This window comes from Poecilia latipinna, unplaced genomic scaffold (genome assembly GCF_001443285.1).
Source record: "Poecilia latipinna isolate Pla-1442-1.1 unplaced genomic scaffold, P_latipinna-1.0 Scaffold1797, whole genome shotgun sequence".
NCBI lineage: Eukaryota > Metazoa > Chordata > Actinopteri > Cyprinodontiformes > Poeciliidae > Poecilia > Poecilia latipinna.
The window spans coordinates 38474-60741 of NW_015114413.1; the positions used below are offsets into that span (position 1 = coordinate 38474).

General features: G+C 38.0%; 1 protein-coding gene across 3 annotated transcripts in view; it reads left to right on the plus strand.

Annotated features, from left to right (window-relative positions):
* The window catches only part of LOC106965285 (serine/threonine-protein phosphatase 2B catalytic subunit gamma isoform-like), a 31400-nt gene extending 10385 nt beyond the window's left edge, over window positions 1-21015 (plus strand). Inside the window, exons 2-14 of one of the 3 annotated variants that reach the window (XM_015061288.1) lie at window positions 920-1117; window positions 2768-2892; window positions 6054-6165; window positions 7185-7330; window positions 7409-7548; window positions 9578-9655; window positions 12042-12136; window positions 12262-12387; window positions 12780-12857; window positions 13436-13520; window positions 13924-14021; window positions 17811-17837; window positions 20437-21015. In XM_015061288.1, the coding sequence (XP_014916774.1) occupies window positions 920-1117; window positions 2768-2892; window positions 6054-6165; window positions 7185-7330; window positions 7409-7548; window positions 9578-9655; window positions 12042-12136; window positions 12262-12387; window positions 12780-12857; window positions 13436-13520; window positions 13924-14021; window positions 17811-17837; window positions 20437-20597 (1469 nt within the window). In that variant the 3' untranslated portion in view covers window positions 20598-21015. The remainder of the gene's footprint in view (window positions 1-919; window positions 1118-2767; window positions 2893-6053; window positions 6166-7184; window positions 7331-7408; window positions 7549-9577; window positions 9656-12041; window positions 12137-12261; window positions 12388-12779; window positions 12858-13435; window positions 13521-13923; window positions 14022-17810; window positions 17838-20436) is intronic. The other 2 variants (XM_015061290.1, XM_015061291.1) reach the window with 2 other exon arrangements.
* The last annotated feature ends 1253 nt before the right edge of the window (window positions 21016-22268 follow it).

Genomic DNA, 22268 nt, shown 5'->3' on the forward strand with positions numbered 1-22268 from the left:
TGTGTGTGTGTGTGTGTGTGTGTGTGTGTGTGTGTGTGTGTGTGTGCTTTTCACATCCCTCACCTGGCCTGAACATGAAGATGTTTGCCTCTCCACTTTTGGATGGTTATGATGGAAATGTGCCTGTTTTTTTTTTGTTTTTTTAATACAAATTTGATGGATTGAATTGTTGGTTCAAGTTTCGAACTTAAGTTCAGATTACGATCTGTGATTGACTGAAATTTTGTAGAGTTAATTAGGGCTGGAACAATTAATCGGATTCATCGTGATGACTCGATTATTGAAATAATTCTTATCTAACTTAGCCTCTTAGGAAGTACCTTTTGCTTAATCACCGATTGATTAATTGATTAATAATCTATTACTAAAATAATCATTAGTTGCAACCCTAGTGTTAATACAGCCCAAAAGTAGTATGAAACCATTTCAACAATTATCAACTATTGATTGATTAATCCAAATTCAGTCTCTCAGCTCTACAGTGTATAGGTATTCATTCCAGCAGAAAGATCTGAGCTTTTCACATGTTGACCTTTTAGCTGCAGATGCATCGTTTGCATATTAGGCAGTAAAAAGTTTATTTTCCTATTTGGAATTAAATAGTTTGTTTATGTGCATCTTTTAATGCATTTCTAATATTGTTTTAAAAATGGATGAAGTGTTTTAAGTGTTTTAATGAAAAAGTTTCAGAATGTGGCAAGTTGTTTTTGAATCCGATCAATTGTCAGAATAATCGATTACTAAAGTAATGGCTGCAATACCAGTGATGAACAGACAACGTAAAACTTTTTTTTTTTTTTTTTTAAACAGAATGCACTCTTCATTATTTCTCTGCATATGCAGATTGCTTCAGAGCTCAAAGCAGTGTCCTTGTACATGCTCACTACAATAATGTGTTTTTTCTTTGTTTGTCCTCCAGCTGTGCCGTACCCTCCTCAGCATAAGCTGACAACGAAAGAACTGTTTGAAGGCGGAAAGCCCAACGCTGAGCTGCTCCGCAACCACCTGGTGAAAGAGGGCCGAGTGGAGGAGGACGTGGCCCTAAAGATCATCAACGACGGGGCCAACATCCTACGCCAGGAGAAGTGCATGCTGGAGGTCGAGGCGCCCATAACGGGTACGGCAGCGCAGTGAGCAGAGGCTGCATGTGGTCGACGTAAACTTTACACTTGGCCGTAAACGTATTCACACCTTATGAAGTTTTTCTCATTAATTTTATATACAGAAGGAAGGACTGTGTGAAGTGGAAATGCACACAATATACACAACATTGTGTGTATATTGTGTGTCAAATTTGTCTTTTTTAAATTTTCCCCAAAATTTAGTGATATTTTTACTTATATGATCAAACAATAAACTACAAATGAAATATTTTAGTGAAGCTAATAAAGTTTCAATTTTTGTGGGGAAGGAAGCTGTAAATGGTTATAGATTTATAACATACAAAGGGTTTTAAATTTTTTCCACATAAAAAGAAAGTTTCCCTTTCTTTTGATGCAGAGGGAGGAGTCGACTGATTTTTATTTTTTTTATTGATTCTCAGCAACAGGAAGAGGATTTGTGTCACTGACTTTATTCACTCTATTTAAATAAGTTTAATAAAAGAGTTGCATGCAGATTTGGGTCTGCTTTTGAGATCAAGTCGGTGAACATTTGCTGACTCATTTACTATAAAATTGAAGAAAACACAAAAAGTATGTCTAAAAGATAAGTGCTTTAAAGAAAAAGTTAATCTGCATCAAATTAATTTCTGTTTATTTATTCTATATTGGTAATCTCACTGAGACAGAGCCTCGTTCTCAAAACAAAAGTGTTCTAAATATAAAATATTTATAATGATACAAAAAGGTCATTTAATACCAGGTTTTATGTTTGATGATGTCGAACTCTGAAAAGCTTGTGGAGATTCTGACAGATTCTAAGTCCAGTTCATCAAAAAGCAGCACTTTCAGTGTTTTACATGCAGTCATTTATTGACTTATTGATTTCAATGTCTTTTATTCTGCACTGTATGATAGTTGACATAATTTATCAAGAACTTGAACAGCAATTGCAGTTTCACCACCGATGTTTAAAAAGTCTGACTATCAAGCTGGCCGCAGTAGGATGACTGATGTTAACTGAGCATGTGCAGACGTGAGCTGGTGGTCGGGAGAAATCTCAGTCAATTAGAGAAAGCCTGATGGTACAGTGAAAGAAGATGGGTATCTTGCGGAATATCATTGGAAAGCATTGGCGAAGCTAATTTATCGGTGCTCCAATTATAATTTGTGAAATTGTGCATATGGAATACATCATTATTAGTGAAGCTTATTTAGCAGTGAGCCTGTCATGATAACTTTTACTGGACGATATATTGTTCCAGAAGTTTTTGCGATAAATGATAATGTTGTTTTGAGACCAGTTTTAAGTAATATATTGGTAATGGCACATTTAAAAACCTACATGTCGCACCAAATTGTGTTGAATAAATGTGCTTACATCTATAAAAAGTAGGCAGGTTTTAAAAAGAAATTTGAGTTTTGCATATATAAAAAGCAACATAATGCATATTTTTAAAGGGAAAAAAAGTTTTTTAAAGTTTCTAAAATATATATATATATACCAGGTAAAGCATTACGGTGAAAGTCGTAATGCTTCACTTGTGAAAGATAATCTGTTGGGCTTTTCCTTGACCCTCAGACAACAATTCAGATTGCTTCACTGCCAGACAGTTAAAAAGAAAAAGCTTTTTAGCATGTTCTGAAGGCCTGCTCTGTCTTCCCAGTGTGCGGCGATGTCCACGGACAGTTCTTTGACCTTATGAAGTTGTTTGAAGTTGGAGGCTCTCCCAGTAACACGCGGTACCTGTTCCTCGGCGACTATGTGGATCGAGGTTACTTCAGTATCGAGGTAAGCAAGAATCACATTACAATTCATCAGGGGTCACAGCACATCCGACCCTACATAAGTTTTTCTGAACCTTCAAGGTAACAGATGTGTGCTTGATATAATTTATTTATAATTTATAATTTAAATCAAAGCAGTTTTTGTCTGCCAAATTCCATGAAATTTAAATGGATTCTTGGTCAATCTCACTGTTCTATTGGCTGTCCTCCTTCCATTACCTTGGTTGAAACTTCTGTCTGTATTCCTTTAGTGAACGCTTCATCATTTGTTGCAAAGGATGCATCTGAAAGTAAAACAAACTTCTATCATATGGAAAACTCATCTGTTTCTGCTTGACTTTACATCAGTACTTTGAAGGGCTGATCTGTTCATTACTCCTTGAATAACTGATTAATAATTGGATGCAAAATGTGCTTAGTAAGAGATTTTGTTCCATAATTTCAACCAGGTGAAGCTAAATCTGCCACTTGCAGAGATTTGGCTAGGACGCGTTTACACACAAAGGTGCTTTAAAAAAAAAACAAAAAAAACACACAATCTAAATGCAAAATTTATATATTTTTGTACAATTTTGGCAAAATTACTGCTCTTCAGCAAATGGAATTTTTTAAATCTGTACACTTCAGTTAACGATTAATGGATTACTAAATTAGTTATTTTAATAATCAAGTCATCACGATTAATCACAATTAATCCAATTAATTGCTTAAGCTCTTTAATATGAATAGACTCTAAGCATTATGTTAAAGAAGACATTGATATTGAAATTCAAATAAGGCAGTGTCTAATTTTTCTGTAATGTAGATTTAGTTTTTGCTGTTTACAAAAACTTTGTTTTTCTAAAGCTAGCAATGAGGACTGCCTTGAACATTTTAGAAATGGGATTGGAAAAAAGTAATATGCTCTATGGTCACATTTACCAGTGATAAGGTCATCACTGGCCCACTGTGCAAGCTTGTTGCCTTGGCATTATGATCAGGGTTGCTTGGGTCTACATTTAGCAGCATAATGCTGCCATCAGACGAGGTCAGCTGACTTCTAATTAGGGACTCGTTGCAGTAACATTGATATCTGCTGAGGGAGAGGAGAGAGGTCGCCACATAGAGGAAGGGTGGGAACTTCTTACTGTAAGCCTGTATTCTTCACTATCACATGAACACTAATAAGATGGATATAGTGGGAAGCATTACAGGACAGTTACCTTGGTAACAAGGAGTCAGTGTTGCCTCGTCGAGCATTGCATTGTCGCTGAAGGCCATCAGTTTTCCAAAAGTCTAATATTCAGAGTATGTTAGAGCTTTGTTTTTTTTTTTTCATCTCCTTCTTCTTATCTTAACTGAGGAAATTCCCCTTTAACCTCTGAGAATTTGTCTGTTCCCTTTAGCTCTGCCTCTGCACATAATGCTGATGTGCATCACACACAGAGAATCTCACATTAAAGCACATGCCTCCACGCCCACAGCCCCCTTAACGCGTTTCCAGAAACTTTCCCTCCCGATTCTCTTCCTTATGACGGACATGAAAAGAAAAGCTTGTTGTACCCTGCCCCCCTCCCCCCGGCCCCTCTCTCCTTTTTATGAGCATCGTCAGTTACGTGAGTCCACACCTGCTGGCTCTTGTTTCCTTGGCATCTTGTTCCAGCGACTTTAATAGCAGGCTCTGGTTGGTGTGCATGTTAAAGGAGTGGGCTGAGAGTGACAAGTGGCAGCTACTGAACAGCGCCTTGTCTGAGCTCGGAGTAGAAAGCTGCCTCATTTGGATTGTAAATGTTGCTCTGCTCTTTCTTTCTTTTTTTAATTGGGAGCTCATGCATGTTTGTTCTATAATGTAGCAGCAAAAATGTTTTTTGAATTGAACATGTTGCTTACTTTTGTATGCAGTTTTTTTTAATTAAAATATGATTATTTGCAATTAATTAATTACATCCCTGCAATTAATTTGAATACAAATAAAATAATTGTGTATTTCTATAAACAACATACAGTTAGGGCTATTTATGGCAGTAACAGTCACCCTTTTAAAATAAATTGAATAGATATTTTTCATACTTTATTTTTCTCAAAAGAACGACTGTAGGCTTGTGTTTCTTCCGACGAGCTCCGGGAACTTTTTGAAGTATGGGGAGATTTTCAAAATAAACTGTCTTCTGTGTCCCCAGACCTAATTCCTGTAGAAAACCCATAAGCTGAGCTGAAGAGAAGCAAAGATAAAGAAGGACCCAGGACTCTGGTTGGCCAAGATTGAATGGTCGAAGAACCATTTCTGTGCTCAACCTTGTGAAATGTTATAGTAGAGGACAAAATGCTGTAGTAGTGGCAAAATATTAAGGGCAGTTGATGCATTCATATTACCAATGTACACAGATCTTTCTTGCTATTTTGTAAAATAACACAATTTCGCATTTGCAGTGTCTCCATTGACTAATAAATGAAATTAAAAATTACATGTGAATAAGCTTGTTTACACGACAAGTCATTAAAAACCATGGCAGTGGCGGACGTAAACACTTGCATGAGATATGTTCATAATTCATTGCTCATCATCAGCCAATCAGAGGAGACACCGAAGTCTTATTCAGGCATTGGAGCGACACACTCCTTATAGTTGGTGGCGATTACATTTGTGACATTTTGGGGATATTATAGTTACAACACGTTGGAATGACACTACTTTTTCTGAACTGTGCAATGCTGTGAGAGTTCTGGTGGATCCAGCTTTTTGGACACATCGGCCCAAAGAAAACCAGAAACAAACTAATCATCGTCACCTTCTTTGTCGTTTCTGCCAGTAGTAACATCCGGCTGTAGATCACGTGACTTGTGTGATCCAAAAAAAGTGTTTTCTATGCAGTTTTGCATCTGTTGTGGCATGACTGAAAAACCACCTCATCCTAGCGCAAGTTTTTTTTAATCGAAAAACGTCGGCTTGTTCGAAAACGTTTCCATTGAACACATTTATTTTCAATTTCCTCAACTCTGTGGTAAGCAGAATCGCAGCTATTGGTGGCAGAAATTGTAAAACTTATTTTTGTTCACCACTGGGGCCTGACAAATAAAAGACTATGTCTTGAGTATTTAGTCTTCAGAGCATAATAATGAACTCGACGCCCAAAATCCACTTGTTCCACTTTCCCATCATGTCTCTCTGCTGTCGTCTCTCTGCAGTGCGTTCTCTACCTCTGGTCGCTTAAGATCAACCACCCCACTACGCTCTTCCTCCTGCGTGGGAACCACGAGTGCCGGCACCTCACCGAGTACTTCACCTTCAAACAGGAATGTAAGTGCACCACTTTCCTCCATGTCAAGGCTAGGCAATCTAGTGTGCTCTTACACACTTTGTACCACTTGATAGTAGCTAATCAGTCTGATTTCAGACAGTCCGGGCAAACAGGTGTGGCACCCGGTGACCTATCAGCTAACAAGCTTTAACTAGGACTAGCATGTTTGAATTCTGTTTTTCTGCTGTGTGATATTTTCATTTTCTTCTGATCGGGTCGTTGTTGAAGCTGATAATTTGTTCCGAAGCAACACACCTGGTTAAATAAAGACTAAATAAACTTTTTTGAAGTTTTGACAGATTATCAGCATGAGCGTCCCAGAGGAAGAGGCAACTTTCCTTTTCATGTAGCTGGAGAATGAAAAGCAGCGAAACCTGACGCTGATGTTTTCCAATAGAGCTACACACCTATTGAGTTCAATCTGCAGCAGCTGTGTGTGTGTGAATGTGTGTGTTTTGTCTGCATGTACTTAAAGCTGATGTGTAAGTCTGTCACAATAAGCAATTAATTGCATGATAAATTAATCTGAGTGCAAAAAATTTAATTTGGACACCAGGGGTTAAAGAGACAGTCTTCTTTAATAGCACATGAAAAGCTGCCATTTTGAGAAACGCTACAGACATCTGACACGCAGGAAGAAGCGAAAGTGCTGCACAGCGCAAGTCTAAACCCGGCCGGAACACGGTGCATTAAATGATAAAATATAACTTAAAGAAGCTTCAAGGCAGATAAATTTTCCTCGAGGAATTATAATAATCAAGGTACTCTAATCACTCAAGGGATCGTTTCAACCCTAATTTAAATTATAAAATGGCTAAATTTAAAGCAGTGGTCAGTCTGTTTACCTGAAGTTATACAATCAGTTACTAAATGAGACTTCCAAACTCAGTTTTTTTTTTTCACTTCCAGTGTTAATCATGTACATCGCAATGCTGTGGCTCTGCTGCTTCCTAAAAGTCCGACTTCCTCCTGACCTAATCGATAATCTGTGATTTGTCGTTGTGTTTCTAATTGGCAGGTAAAATCAAATACTCTGAGCGGGTATATGATGCCTGCATGGAAGCCTTCGACTGCCTGCCACTCGCTGCCCTGCTCAACCAGCAGTTCCTGTGTGTTCACGGGGGACTCTCGCCAGAAATCAACTGCTTAGACGACATAAGAAAAGTCAGTGGTCTAGTGTCCATCGTTAATCAGTCCAAGTCCCACCAGTATATCAAGTCTATCCATGTGTGTGTTCAACAGTTAGATAGATTTAAAGAGCCGCCGGCGTTTGGGCCGATGTGTGACCTGATCTGGGCCGACCCCGGTGAGGACTACGGCAGCGAAAAGACAGCCGAACACTTCAATCACAACTCTGTCCGAGGCTGCTCATACTTTTTCAGGTATTTTGGTCCGTTCCCTGCACAATAAACTGCTTTTATGTGAAATAAACTTTCCCTTTTTTCCTAAGAAATAAAACCTAGTGAAAGACCAGGTGTAAGCTGTAATAGATACATTTCTTGATCAACTTTCAAAAGGTGCTTTCTGAAGACTGCTTTTAATGATTAAAAAGAAGCTACACATTTTTTGTTGTGTCACGATTTGATTCAAAATCGATTTTCGATTTAAAATGATTATTCATAAAGATATTTGCTTTAATCTATTGCAGTGTGAAGTATCCTCATGATGTAGCCCTGTCTGCTTTGGAAGGCAGAATGACAAATGGAGACATTAAGATATCTTGTTCACATTTATCAAGTTTTAAATATTAATCCACGCTTGGATAGAATGACTCCCTGCATGCTCAGTTTTTCTTTAATGAAGTGTCACGAACAGACAGTATGGGTTTTAGCCTTTTGACAATCTATGTAGTTATTTAGAGAAGAACCAAAAATATGTACTGAAATGGTCTCCCGTTGGATAAACGCTCCACATTCACGTTGACAGCGGATACAAAAATCGGATAGTGGAAGGCCTATATCAATAGATAGTTGTACGTTTAGTTGTACAAATTTATGGGCACGTTTGTTCATGGTTGTTTTCACGTTTATTGCGCTGTCCTTATTAGTCTCCATGTTGCGAAACTTGACGTCATTCACAGCAAATATTACCTTGACATTAAAAAAGACACAGTGGGATGGATCATCTGGGAAGGACAGGGAGAGCCTGACTAAAACTCCTTGGATGTCCGACAAATCCTGGGGCTTTGCAGCGGTTCAGTGGACAGTGATTACTTTCAAAGTAACGAACAAATCAAAGCGCGATTGGACTTGGATGTAACGCAACACATTATAGAAATGTAGTGAAGTAGAAAGTACAGATACTTACTGTAAAATGTAGTGGAGTAAAAGTCGAAAGTACCCACGATTAAATGTAAATCTTAAGGAAAGTACAGATACATGAAAAATGTACTGAAATACAGCAACGGGATGCTTCATTCCATCCCACTACTGAGAATATGGTGTAGCTCAGGTCAGCTGTAGCATTTGCAGTGTTCTCAAAGTGCTCAATGTTCATTTTGTGAGTCTTCCACAAGGTAAATCTCATATCTAGCTCAGTCTTTCTGGAGATTCTGTAAAAAGACAAAATGAATCAAAATGTTTGCCTTCAACGAAGACGAGTCCGGATGAATCCCTCTTTCTCTTTTTTGTAGCTTCCTGTTCATTGTGGCGCTTTCAGCGCAATGCGTACGTTCCAGTACTGTCTACGTGGCGACATCAGCAGCTCCCATATAGCTACAAAATGGGGCCAACAAATGGCAAATTTGTTTAATTTCTTTATGTTTTAAAATCAATTTTGGGACATTAATAAGTGAGAATTGTGATTCTATGGGACATTGAAGAAAAAAAATAAACCTTCTCCAGCACAAGAAGGTATCTAGTGCTCACTACAATCCATTTTTTCCTTCAATGTCCCTCTATGAGCTCCATACAATTCTTATGTGAATGAATTTTTTTTTTTTTTTTTTTTGCACACCCCTATTAAGAAGGTTGGGTCCAGATGAAGTACGCACACAAATAGGGCTTCACAAATAGGTCAACAGATGCACTTTGTTCTGTATATTTGGTGAAAATGGGTCAGTTATAGTCAGCCACAGACTGGAGTTATGGCATTTTCTAGGTGAAAACATAACCGGCCCCTTTCAGAGATATAAATCACCAGTTTGAACAAAAAAAAAAAATATAGTGAATAAAATATGTTTATGTTTTATCGGAAGCTCTAAAGTAACAGTTTATGTTCTTTTTATAATATAATAATCAAGAGATACAGATGTTTTCCAGCTAGCAGCTACAAAGAGTCAGTCAGGTAATTGGTCTCAAGCGGTCTTATGTTGTTTCCTGTAATGCTTTTAAATTCATGAAAAGCTTTGACCTTTTTTTTTTTTTTTTTTAATGTTATAACATTATTTTCCTCTTTTTTCTTCCTTTGCAGCTACGCAGCAGTTTGTGACTTTTTGGTAAATAATAACTTGCTCTCAGTAATAAGAGCCCATGAAGCGCAGGATGCAGGGTGAGTACTATGCTGCGCCTCTGAAAAGCGCTCACACAGTTTCACCTTTTGTCACAAGTTAACCTCGAGCTTCAGAGTGTTACAAGGGATTTATATTTGGTAGAGCAGTGCAAAGTGCTGCATTAATTGTAAGATGAAAGAACATTTAAGAGGTCTTCAAACTTGTTTGCAAGTCAAAACTTTAAAAGGCATTTTAATAATTAATTAATTTATTAATTAAAAATTAAAAGAAAAATCTGTAGAATACTCCGTTTTTATTTTTCAATCAAATTACTCAATCATCAGAATAATTCATTAGAATACTCAATTACCAAACTAATTGTTGCAGCTCTTATTTAAAATAGGTTACATTCCATACACTGATAATGGATGGACAAATTTAGCTGAAAGGAGGTGCAGACTTCTGCTTTCATCGTCTCCATGGAGACGGGGAGGGAAAATAATGTTATCATCAAACTTTTTTAATACATTTTAACTACTGAATTCTTGTAGTAAGCAGGCCTGTCACAATAAATCAGTTAATCACATAATAAATTGAAAAAGATTTCAATAATTTTCTTTTGCATGATTTATCATTTTCTGGATGTTAAAAGTTTACAAAATTCACATGTCTGCAACCCAGCAATGCCACCAAAGTTAATAACAACCCAAGAAAAGCATATTAAACACAGACCAAACATCAATAGAAAACATTTATCCCATATAATTTCTTCTTTTGGGCAGCAAAAGTTTGTCATTCAACATTTCAGAAGACATATTTAATGTACCACTCACGTTGAAATTACAGCGAAGGCTGACAGGTCAGCAGCAGCTGACAACCCACTCAGAAATAACTTTGAGGACGTTGGCTCTTCCTCAGACATAACTTCCCCGTCCGGGTCAATTTGTTTTTGTGGGGAGGGGACAGTGAAAAAATAGTTCCCAAAGACTGAGCTTTCATCATGATGGCAGACTTCCCCATCCGGGGTCATTTTCAGTTCGTCAAAAAACGCACCACCTGGTGATTTTTTTTTATTTTTTTAAATAAATCAACATCTGTGGTTTCAAATTCAACTCTGTCCCTCAGAACAAACTTCCCCGTCCGAGTTAGTTTTGTCTTTGGGGAAGATTATGTTATGGAAGTAAATATGAGCCATCAGAATTTGAATAAAAAATGCATCTGAAACTTGAATGTTGTATATTTGCGCTTCCTTTTTCAATTTAAAAAAAAAAAATTCAGTGTCATTATTTGTACATGTTTGCAATTTTCATTTGTTAAAAAAATTCACATTACTATTTCAAAGTGATGAAATTTTCAATATATATATTTTTTCAGTGTTAAAAAAATTCAGCATATAAAAAACTTCAACTTTTAAAAATTCAAATGCAATATTTTCAGTGCCCTAAAAATTCAACTTGCTCAAATTCACTGTCTCAAATTCAGCGTCTAAAAATTCGCTGTTCAAAAATGGCAGGGTTACTCCAGGTCACAGACATTAGCAATTGTTGTCAGGCTTCAACACCCAGAATGCTGAATTTTTTTTATTGAAAAAGTAAGCGCAAATATACAACATTCAAGTTTCAGATGCATTTTTTTATTCAAATTCTGAGGGCACATATTTACTTCCATACTATCTGTGGTGTGGTTCTTTTCTGGAATACTTTTCAATTCAAAAATTCTAAGGCAGTTGGAAACGTAATGCCTTTGATGTCTTCCTTGTTAAATTGATGTAATTGAGCAGATACGCTGCAGCAATAGCTACTATAGTTGTGCTGATCAGACGGTGCTAAATAGGGAGTTTTAACGGATTGAAGGAACCCCTCCCCCTCCAGGAGAAAGCTCCTGGAGTTTGTATGTTTGCGGTTCATGAAAAATCCATTCTACCTACACATTTCCACACAGTTTAGAATAGCTTTCTGTGGCTTTTACATCATAACCTGTGTGGAGTAGTCTGACACTGATGCCTGTTTGGTCTGATTTCACATGCCAGGCTCTACTCTTGTGGTGGGAGGAGATTTGTGTATAGGAGACTTAATCAACATAAACAGCCCAGTTTTAGACTCTGCAGCAGAGGTCTGCAGCCTTTACAATCCACTAACATCGCACCAACACTGTATGTTTAGAGCCACAAATGTTACGTGACCTTTAAAAAAAAAAAAAAAAAAAAACTTCACCGTTTTTGATAAATATCTCAAGACATTTGTCATTTTTTAAAGAGAAGCTGTTTTTTTTCTTTCTAAGTTTTGCAATAAAACAGAAAACATGCACTACCTTTATTTATTATTATCTTATCACATAAAATCCCATTAAAACATTGTGTTGTTTTTGTGAAAAGATTACAGCAGTATGTGAAATGTTCTGGCTTGGCAAGCTGAGGATCTGACTTTGTTGTTTTTTCCCCAATAGGTACAGGATGTACAGAAAAAGCCAGACCACGGGCTTCCCGTCATTAATCACAATCTTTTCAGCTCCAAATTATTTAGATGTCTACAACAACAAAGGTTTCAACCTTTTTTTGTTTGTTTTGTCTTTTTCCTGTTGTGTTTATTGTTGTTTTTTTGTTTTTTTTTCTTCATTTCCAGTCATTGATTGCATTGACTCCTCCTATATTTTATGTTCATCTTAGCTGCTGTATTAAAATATGAGAACAATGTGATGAACATCCGACAGTTCAACTGCTCCCCCCATCCCTACTGGTTGCCCAACTTCATGGACGTCTTCACGTGGAGTTTGCCTTTTGTTGGAGAGAAAGGTGAGTTTGTAAATGAGGAGGCAAATTTCAACGAAATATATTTTTCTTTTTAGTAGACACATGGAGAGAACTTTATTTTTGTTTACATTTGTTGAAGGAAAAGTTCAAACATTATATGTCTGTTTTCACTGACCCAACTTTAGAGAGGTTAACATTGTAATCCCACAGCACCACACACAGAAATGCATGTAAATGTGAAAAACTAAGTGTTTAAAAGTTTTTACATTGAAACATTCATTTCAGTTTTTATTACTTTTTGGACATTGACACTGATGTGCCTGAAAATATTCCAGCTTAACCCCTTCATCGTTGATTTAAAAAAATAATAATTTTATAGTTGAAAAATTGAACTTTAATCATTTAAGTCTGAATTTGCCTTTTCTCTCATGCAGTGACCGAGATGCTGGTGAATGTATTAAACATTTGCTCTGATGATGAGCTCATGTCAGAAGGAGACGACCTGTATGAAGGTAACCTAATGATAAAATCACTTTTAGCAGAACAGTCGATTTCCTCTAAATATGTCCATTTTGTTCCCTATTGGCCTGAATGGAAACAAACTGGTAATATTTCAGTTGTTAACCTTCAGTAAATTTGCCCAAATGAAGCTGTTTAGGTGTCGTCACAACTTATTAAACCCTTATTTGGGTTCTGTCAGACTTTTAGCTGTTGGTAGCGCTGCTGACATGGTCATTCTGTCATTAATGCCAAATCATTTTTGACCCTTTTAAAGTTAAATTTGAAGTGTCAGCGCCGAGTTGATGGTTTTATTGGAAAACCTTTCAGGATTCCCATTCTGAATACCATTTCTCCTTGATAATGACCATTTATCAGAACCAGATGAGGTAAAAAAAAAAAAAACAACAGAAACTGTGATTAAATTAAAAACAAAACTTGGTACAACCTTACCTGACATCTTTGAAAGCTCTTCTGTAGCTCTTAGACCGCTGATCTCTTTATCCTGTGTTTTCATCTCACAAATTGGTGCAAGCAGAATATCTCTAGAGGGGGAAGTAAATAACCGTTGCACCGTCTGTACTGTTCCCAGGTGGCACATCGGCGATGCGCAAGGAGGTGATCCGGAACAAGATTCGTGCCGTGGGGAAAATGGCGCGGGTTTTCTCAGTTCTCAGGTCTGGTTCTCTGATCAGTGCTTTACTTTTGTTTGTTTGAAATTTTACACTGCTACATCTAGATGTGGATCATAATCAGTCCTGTGGTTTATTTAAAATACACTGTAGACAGTGGCAGTGCTAGCTAAAAGGTTAGGTGCGCTAAGCAGAAATGTAAATCAAAATCCTTGTGATGACACAAGTGAAACAGTGCTTCAGCTGCTAAAATTGACACAAGTTAACCTGGACACACGTTAGCATTTTTGGTTTCACTGCAATGCAACTTTCCTACGAGGAGGTGCAGGGGTTCAGTTACCCCTGATGATTAACCTTTTGACCTCGGGACTGTCTGCTGTCTTTGCTGTCTTTCTGCATCCTTCTTTGCCGTAAAGTGACCTTTTTGTGTCTGTTTGCTTTGTTTTAGGGAGGAGAGTGAGAGTGTGCTAACGCTGAAAGGCCTCACCCCTACTGGAACTCTTCCAATGGGAGTGCTGTCAGGGGGGAAGCAGACTTTACAGAACGGTAAGTTCACTCTAACTCAGTCTAGCTAGCTGCTGGGCTACAGAAACATACCCTTCAAGGTAGATTGGTAAATGTCATATCAAGTACCTGTAAAAAGTTTTCACTTCCTTGGATGAAAACCTGTGAAATCAGTTTACACTTTGTCGTTAACTGTTGTGTTTTTTGTTTTTTTTGTTTTTTGTCAAAAAGGCAGATTCTGTTGATCATGTTTAATTTGTGATGTCAGTAAAAAAAATGTTAAACATCCAAGAGGGTGAATACTTTTTAAACCTTGTTAGCCAAAAAAAAAATAGTGGAAAGTGGAAAAGTCTGCGTTTGTCCAGATTTAACAAAGCCCACTTCAGCACAGCTCAGGCTGTGATATTGTTTATGTAATCTGTACTAATATAGCAAATGTCGTTAGATGTGGCAGAATATTTCTTGGCAGCGACTCGCAGTGTCACTTAGTAAATAAGTGTAAATACCAAAATGTGAGTAGTATTCCTACCAAAAGGATCAGTGTTCTTTATACTGCTGAGTGCAGAAGAACTTTGCTCTTCCTCATCCTGTCACTTTCATGCATTTTAATGTCATTTTACGTGATAGAGAAAAGCATTTGAGTGCGTGATTAAGAATTGGAAATGACATTCTAAATGTTGTGTGTATTTGGGTTTGGCTCCCTTCAAAAACTAAGTAATGTTTAAAAATATAGATCAAGGTTTTCCCCAGTGTATCATATGGCAGACGGGCCAACAGTCTTTACTTGTGCCTGCATCAGGCTAAGTATGGCTTGTTTATTTATTTTAGTTTTTTTATATTTGCCTTTTTTAAGACTTTATAGTTGGTGCGTAGGTATTGTCAAAGTCTTCCAATAACGCATCATTTCTTAGTGATATTTTCAAATTTCTTGTCGACTTTAAACATATTTAAACTCAACTTTAAACTTGTGGCTTTTCAAAAATAACACATTTTACATAGTCAATATTTATCAGAAATGAAAAGTGATTTTATGCGTAACTTTCATTTAACATTTGCAGCTATAAGGGAGTTTTATTGAGCTGAACTGAAGGCAAAAATGGCTCTTTGGAGTTGCAGACCTCTGATCTAATTAGAGATGGAAAACGAATGGGACTGAGGCAGAAAACATGGCCGTCCAGCTGAACCTGTAGACCAGCAAGGAGAGAATTATTTAAACAAACAACCAGGAGGTTCAGAAAGTATATCCATGTTTTTGGATGATCCAGTCAAAGTCTAGACTTGAACCAAACTGCCATTTAATTATTCTTCATCAGTTTGTGTTTGTAAAATGATTGAAGGTGGAAAAACCTAAAGAGGCGTAAATACTTGGCAAACTTTCTGATGATGTTAATTCCAGACCTGCTTTAAAATTACTTCAGAATGTTTTTCTACCAACCGTACTGGTGCTGCTAACACCTTAATGTTTTCCATCCCAGTTGGACTTAAAGGCGGGAAAGGTATGATTTTCAGTTACACCAGATCAACCCGTTTGCAAAAGAAGCTAAAATGGAAAATAAAGGGTTTTATTTTGACGTGCTGTTTGTTGAAGGCCAGCTTCCTTCCCTCACTCGCCTCTTTGAACGGCTCCAGATCAATGACAGGAAGCACTGGCTAAACTTTGTTTCAAGCCCCATGCAGCGGAGGGTTTTTTGGAGGTGTGCGTGTGTAGGCCGGTCAGCCTGTCGCCTGGAAGTGGCTCCTGACCCTTTGATCTAAAGGCCAGCGCCTGGTGCGGGCCGCCAGAGGACATGCTGGGAGCCACGATCGGCCATGTTGGAGACTTACAGAAGCTGCCGAGCGATCGAAGCAGAAACCACATGTGACCTTTTACAGAATGCCACAGTCCGTGCCAGCTCGGCTCACCACGGCTTTCAGATCAGCCAGGACACTTCAGCATCAGGATTTATTGTCAGTTTTCTCTTAATGCTCAGGTTCTTGTTTCAAATGTTTAGTTTATACTAGCTTGGTGCACTTAAGTGAAAAACTAGGGAGAATTTCTTTACTGATCTCTGACTTTCAGTGAAGGAGCCTGTATCCAGCTTAAACCACAGTTAATGCCACATTTAAAACAAAAAATACATGTTAAATGTTAAATCTGCTAAGAATGTGCATTTAGTAAGACCAGTTGAATAGAAGGAGTCACTAGCAGCGTTTCCATTACAAATGTACCCAAGTATTTAATATTCTGTTGTCGAAAAAACACAATTTCCCTAAACTTGTTCAAGTGATAACTCATTAGAAATCATGGCAGCAACAGATGTTAAACATTTAGATGATATATAGTCATTATTCAACCATGATTCTAACACTCATCTATCAGCCAATCAGAGGAGACTTTGGCATCTTATTCAGGCTTTGGAGCAACAAGCCCCCCTACTTGTGAGCATCTATGTAAATGTAGTTGGTGATTTTACAGAATAGTTATGGATTCTACACAGTAGGATGACGTACAATTTTATGACCTGTGATGCAGTGAGAGCTCAGGGGGAGCCAGCTGCAGATAGTCTGAAAAAAAATGAAGACAAACAATCGCCCTCCATCTACTTCCTGTCATCTTCTTGGTTTTTGCCAGTAGAAACATCCAGCTGTTGATCATGTGACTCGTGTCATGTCAAAAAGCGTTTCTATTGCAGTTTTACAAAATACGTCTGTTTCAATACGACTGGAAACAGTATTGAAACAGAAATCCTAAAACCTCATTCTGATGCAAAACTTTTTATCAAAAATGTTTTTTTCTAAATTCCCATGTTTCCATCAAACACATTTATTTTAATAATTTAAATCTGCACAATTTTATGATTAATGGAAACGTAGCTATTGTTAGCCAAAGAAAAGCAGACTTTGGAATAAATAAGGTTCAGACAGCAGGCAAGCGCCACCAGCTACAAGCATCTGCAGTCTGAATGGCCACATCACATTTTATCCAGTTTTTAAGTCACAGACATGTGACATAATTCTGAATCAGAAGAAGTTAGATCTAAAGAATGACTGAAAATTATAATTATGAACTTATGAAAGATGTCTGCATCACTGAAGCCATTGACACGCCGCTATCCCACCACTCCTCGCTCAGACTGCACATCCAGACAGACTTCACTACAGAAGCTGCAGTCAACAAAAAGTTATTGCTATTAATTATGATTTCTTTCTATTAGCTTCCTTCATCTTGCTACGATCTGGTGATGATACCATCAGCTCCATATTGCTGAATAACTTTAATATTGTTCATTTTTACTGGTGTCATAAACCTTTCACACAGAAGTCTCATTGCGATGGAGTTTAATGACTTGAGCATCAAGACCTGCTGTGTGACCTCAGCTGTACAGTAGTTTTGGGAACAACTTTTTATTCAGTCATGCCTCATCTGGTTGCACAGTCTCTTTCCAATTTTTATTTTTATTTTTTTCAGTAAAACATGAAGAATAAAAAAAAAATAAAAATCTGATTAGATTTGTTGTACAGGAGCTAACGTACGAGCGCCCTGCTGCGTCGCCCTGCTTGGTCATCGTGGCACATCTCCCAGTCCGACTATTAGAGCTGAGGTAAATCCCCCCTCAGCTCTCCTCACATAAGTCCTCTTGACCCTTTAACACCAACACTGTCCCAGTTGTCTTCAGTCTGACCTCTCACCCTTTTTATTCAGAGGTTTTGAAGACGACTCGCGTTGCTCTCTTGTCCCTCCTCGTCGTCTCAGAAAGGCTTGATATTTGATTTTGCTGTTGAATGTATTGTTTTTAGCCCACTTTTGATGACTCAATTTTTTTTCTCCTTCCCAAACTCCCAATAACAAAGCTACCATTGAAGCAGCTAAAGCAAAAGGTATGCAGTGTGACTCGCATTCCTTGTCTGTGTCTTGTGTTTGTGGTTTCCACCCTTTAAAGATAGAAACAACCCCGAAATGTGGACTTTTCTATCTTGTTTGTTGTGTCTCTTTTTTTGTAATATAATTACTAGGTATCATGTTGCTGTAAGAAATACTTTACTGAATATAGCCCCTCCACTGTTAAATAACCCAGACCATGGTGTGAAAAGACTAGTAAATTCCAGCATTTGAAAACAATGTCAAGATGGTCTGATAAAACTAGTAGTGAGACTCCATTAAACGATTCAGTTGAGTCTATAATTAACTAATCACATTTTCATCAAATTATGTATCTACAAAATAAGTTTCATTTTGTTGGGAGTGTTTTTCAGTTCAGTGCTCTGAAAAACGTTTGTAAACAGCTTAACAGAAAAATGTCATAATGACTTCCTGAGTCTCTGAAAGAGCAGGAGCTTCTTAAAGTGACAGAGCTCCAATTTTAAGGTGTCCAATTGCAAAGCCAAATTTATTTTAAGTCATGTTTGACATATTCAGCATTTTTTATAATAGCTGAGAGGAACACAGTTACTTGATTTTGCTACAAAATGGCAAAATGTGTGGTTGGAAAGTACATTCCTACTGCCCCTTTGAAGTATTCTATATCCACCTGATTTTTCTGATCCAAACAAGTAGTACATGCTGATAGTTGACTAATTTCTAGGTTTCAATCTTTTCTAGTTTTGATGCATTTTTGTCAATGGAAATAAAATCACAGATGATCATATATAATCATGGGGAACGATAGGCAATTAATCTCTGGTTTTCTCGGCTCGATTGGTGCATCTCTAAATATTTTCACCAACGGAGCTCAGGGTTTCTCCCAGTATATTATAAGCCTGGCGGGCTCCCAGGCTTCACTTGACCCTCACCACCAGGCTAAACATTGTTTGTTTGTTTATTTTAATACACTAGTAACAGTGACAGCAAAGACAGGTTAAGCCAGGTTTACATATAACGAAACAGTCATTTACGAAAAGATAATGGCATCCGATTCTACATGCAAAAGCTACAGAAATGCCATATTTTCTTTGTTGTTTATGTTTTATTTTCAAATTTTTCTGTTAATTCTTAACTTTAAAAAAAAAACAAAAAAAAAAAAAACAGGGGGATAGCTGGTGGACTAGCTAAGCCCGTACGACTGGGCTTAGCTAGTTTTCTGGGGCAAACTGTGGAGCTGAAGGAATTTCTGGTTCTCCACACAACTAAAGGTGTTTGTAGATTGAAGTTTGGGACCTGCCTGTCCCCTTGTTGCTGAGGAGTCTCTTGCTGTTTGAGTAAAGTGTTTTCTGGTCAAGTTTGGCTCCCCGCACAGAGAAAAGCCTGCTTAGACGGGGCTAAGATAAGATCAGGGACATCCCTGCCTGGGATATTTTCAGAAACTAATCCCGTTACACCATTTGGCTGTTGCTACGCCGACCGCCTCATTAGCTCCGTAGTGACGGCCATTGCATGAGAAACACTTTGATCAAATCCATTCAGAACGGAATTGCTTCACAATTCTGGGATGCTTCACATTACAAACCAAACCAAAGTCAGCTGCACACATTGTTAGGATGGCTCTGTGTAGAATCAGAACACACTGGGGTCATAATCTAAAGCTACACTTCAGCACTGAGATGCAGCTTCCTGTTTCAAACTGCTTAGCCACGTAGCTTGAGTTAGCCTTCCTGTAGAGTTAGCTGATCCTATAACTGGTGTTTGGGTTCGGTTTTGACCCCAGTTTTAAAATCAATATAAACATGCACTCAAAATTTTTTTATTGCCTAATTTGTTTTGTAACTCTTGGGTTCCTTTATTGGGATTCCTTTTACTTCAAAAAATGTGTTTTGATATATTTAGTGTTTCGTCCAGTGACGATTTGTTTTCACCTTTCACCACATTTTCAATAGAAATGTACCTTATGTTATCTGACTATTATTGAAAACTATTGGAACATATTTCTTAAATAAATCTGTTGTTTATTTATTTAATATTAATTAATGTTAACTGGAGTACCATGTATGGTGCAGGGGCCAGAATTGACCCTTAGCGGTCTTGCTAGTTAACTCAATTTGAGGAAGTTGGCTAAGACTGTGGAGTTATTAGTCTGAAGAATGAGCTCAGAACAAATAGGTCACCATCACAGATATTATTGAGGATATTTTGAAGGACTTAGTTGAGCTTTTATTTCCTTAAGTTTAGAGCTTCACATGTGGAAAGTTTGTCTGAAGATTTCCTCTCTGGTTTGCTTTCCATTTACACATGTTCTCTGGTTTCCTCGGCCATCTTTTGACACAACCGTAAGTTTACAATATGTGGAGTGTTTTGTCGTGGTTTGTCCCAACTGGTGTTTGAACGCCAGTAGTTTTTTTTTCTTTTTTTTCTTTTTTTTAGCCATGCATGTGTTGTGTTCGCAGATCCTGTGTACTGTGCTAGACAGAGACCGTGTTTCAACCTTTGTTTTCCTGAGATCCACTTTTAGTTGAGCCTCTCCATACAAGATACGGCACGCTTAAAAGCTTTCTAACTTCTCTTCATGTTCCATTTTTATCCCCCTTCCCCCCGTCTGTTCTCCAGCCATTCAAGGTTTCTCTCCCACGAGGAAGATTCGGAACTTCGAAGAGGCCCGAGGCCTGGACAGGATAAACGAGAGGATGCCGCCACGCAAAGACGGCCAGCAGCCGGACGGGACGGCCGTGAACGCCAACGCCCCCAGCAAGAACGGCACCAACGGATAGAGGGAGGCGCAGGCTCTGCCGTATCCTCACAGAACCCATACCGCCCCACTCCCAGCTAACAAAACAAGCTCTGTGTGCGTCTCTGTCCGTCTGTCTGTCTGTATCCTCTGCTGAAACTGTCTGTCCACCTTTTGCTCACATGGAGCACAGAGACGGCAGCTTCAGTGGATAAAAACCGATGGAGGCCATAGTGCTGGGAAAACACTTCCAACAACAAAGAGAAGGAGAAGAAAAAACACCCGTGACGTACTGAATGATGAGCCTGCCGGAGCAGTCTGATCTTATTTATTGAAGTTTATATATATATATTAGATTTATTTAATAGTGAGTAAAGGTTGAAGACAGTTGTGTAAATGCAAACTGACACTGAACTTATGTGAATTTTTTTTTTTTTTTAAAGGAGAATTTTACAAATGGATTCAAATAGAGCTCTTGTTATGTAGGTGTTTCACCCCTTCATGTTAGCTTTTTTTTTTAAATTATTGCTCTGCGTTTTTAATAAGGGAAAAGTACAAATACTGTCCTGAACAGCCTCTCTGGACTCCGGTTCCGGTCCATACAGACGGTGTTTACCTGTTGTGATTCACTTGACTGATGGTCAACTTGATCTTCCCTGTCTAGTTATTGAGCAGTCAGAAATTCAAAAATTCTGATCTTTAATCCAATCAGTGAATGCACCATGCTCACCAGGTTGTTGTAACGTTATTATTTAAAGTGGAAGTCGTTACAAAGTTCACACCAGCCCAGTTTAATCTTCTTTAATCAAACTCCAACTTGTTTCTTTTAGAAAGTCCAGTTCGTTTGGGGAGGTGTGGACGCGTAATCGAACTTGGATGTAGATCAGAAAAGCGAACTCTGGTCCTCTTACAGACCTCAATCTCAGTTTGGTTTGAGTGAACTCTGGTGCGGTTCAAATGCATATGTGAATGTTAAGTGGACAGGAGACTGCTCCAAAAATAGAAAATAAAATGCAGGGCTATCTGGGAAAATACAACCAAAACAAACACGCGAGGCGGAGAAAAGGCTCGTGGTCTTTTGCCAAAGACAAAAGAGAAATCCTACAAATGCTACAATCTGACACCACTTTTATTTTGTTTACATTTTGTGAAGAAGGAAGTCGCGCTCAGTGTGTTCTTTAGAGATTTTTGTATCGTTTCAGAGGCTCTTGGTGCAGCAACACCACAGGCAAGGGAGTAAAAAGCTTATTGAAAGGTTTAGATGGTTTGGTAAGGTGCAGTGTGAAAGCGAATCGATGAAAAGGCAACAAATGTTGTGACTTTGGTTGATCAGCTATGAAAACACTCAAGGTTTTCAGAAGCTGTCTTAAAGGAGACAGTTTTAGTTAGAGACGAGTCTGTTCTTCATTCAGGCTGGAGGAGAATGAGAGAGAGCATTATTTGAAGCAGATAACAGGAAGACTGAACGGTACACATTTTGGGCTTTCAAGCTGTCTAGTGAGAAGACTCTATTGAACTAATCACTAATGCTAGATGTTTTAAATCTTTAACCCTGTACAACAACTCCACATCATTTTAAAATATTAGTAATATTACTCTTAACATCACACCTGCTCCTACTATAACTAAAGACTGCAATAAGGAGGTCGGGTGGGGAAAAAAATATGTATCCAATGGTTCTTTAGGAGAAATTGGGAGTCTGTGACGATCAGAA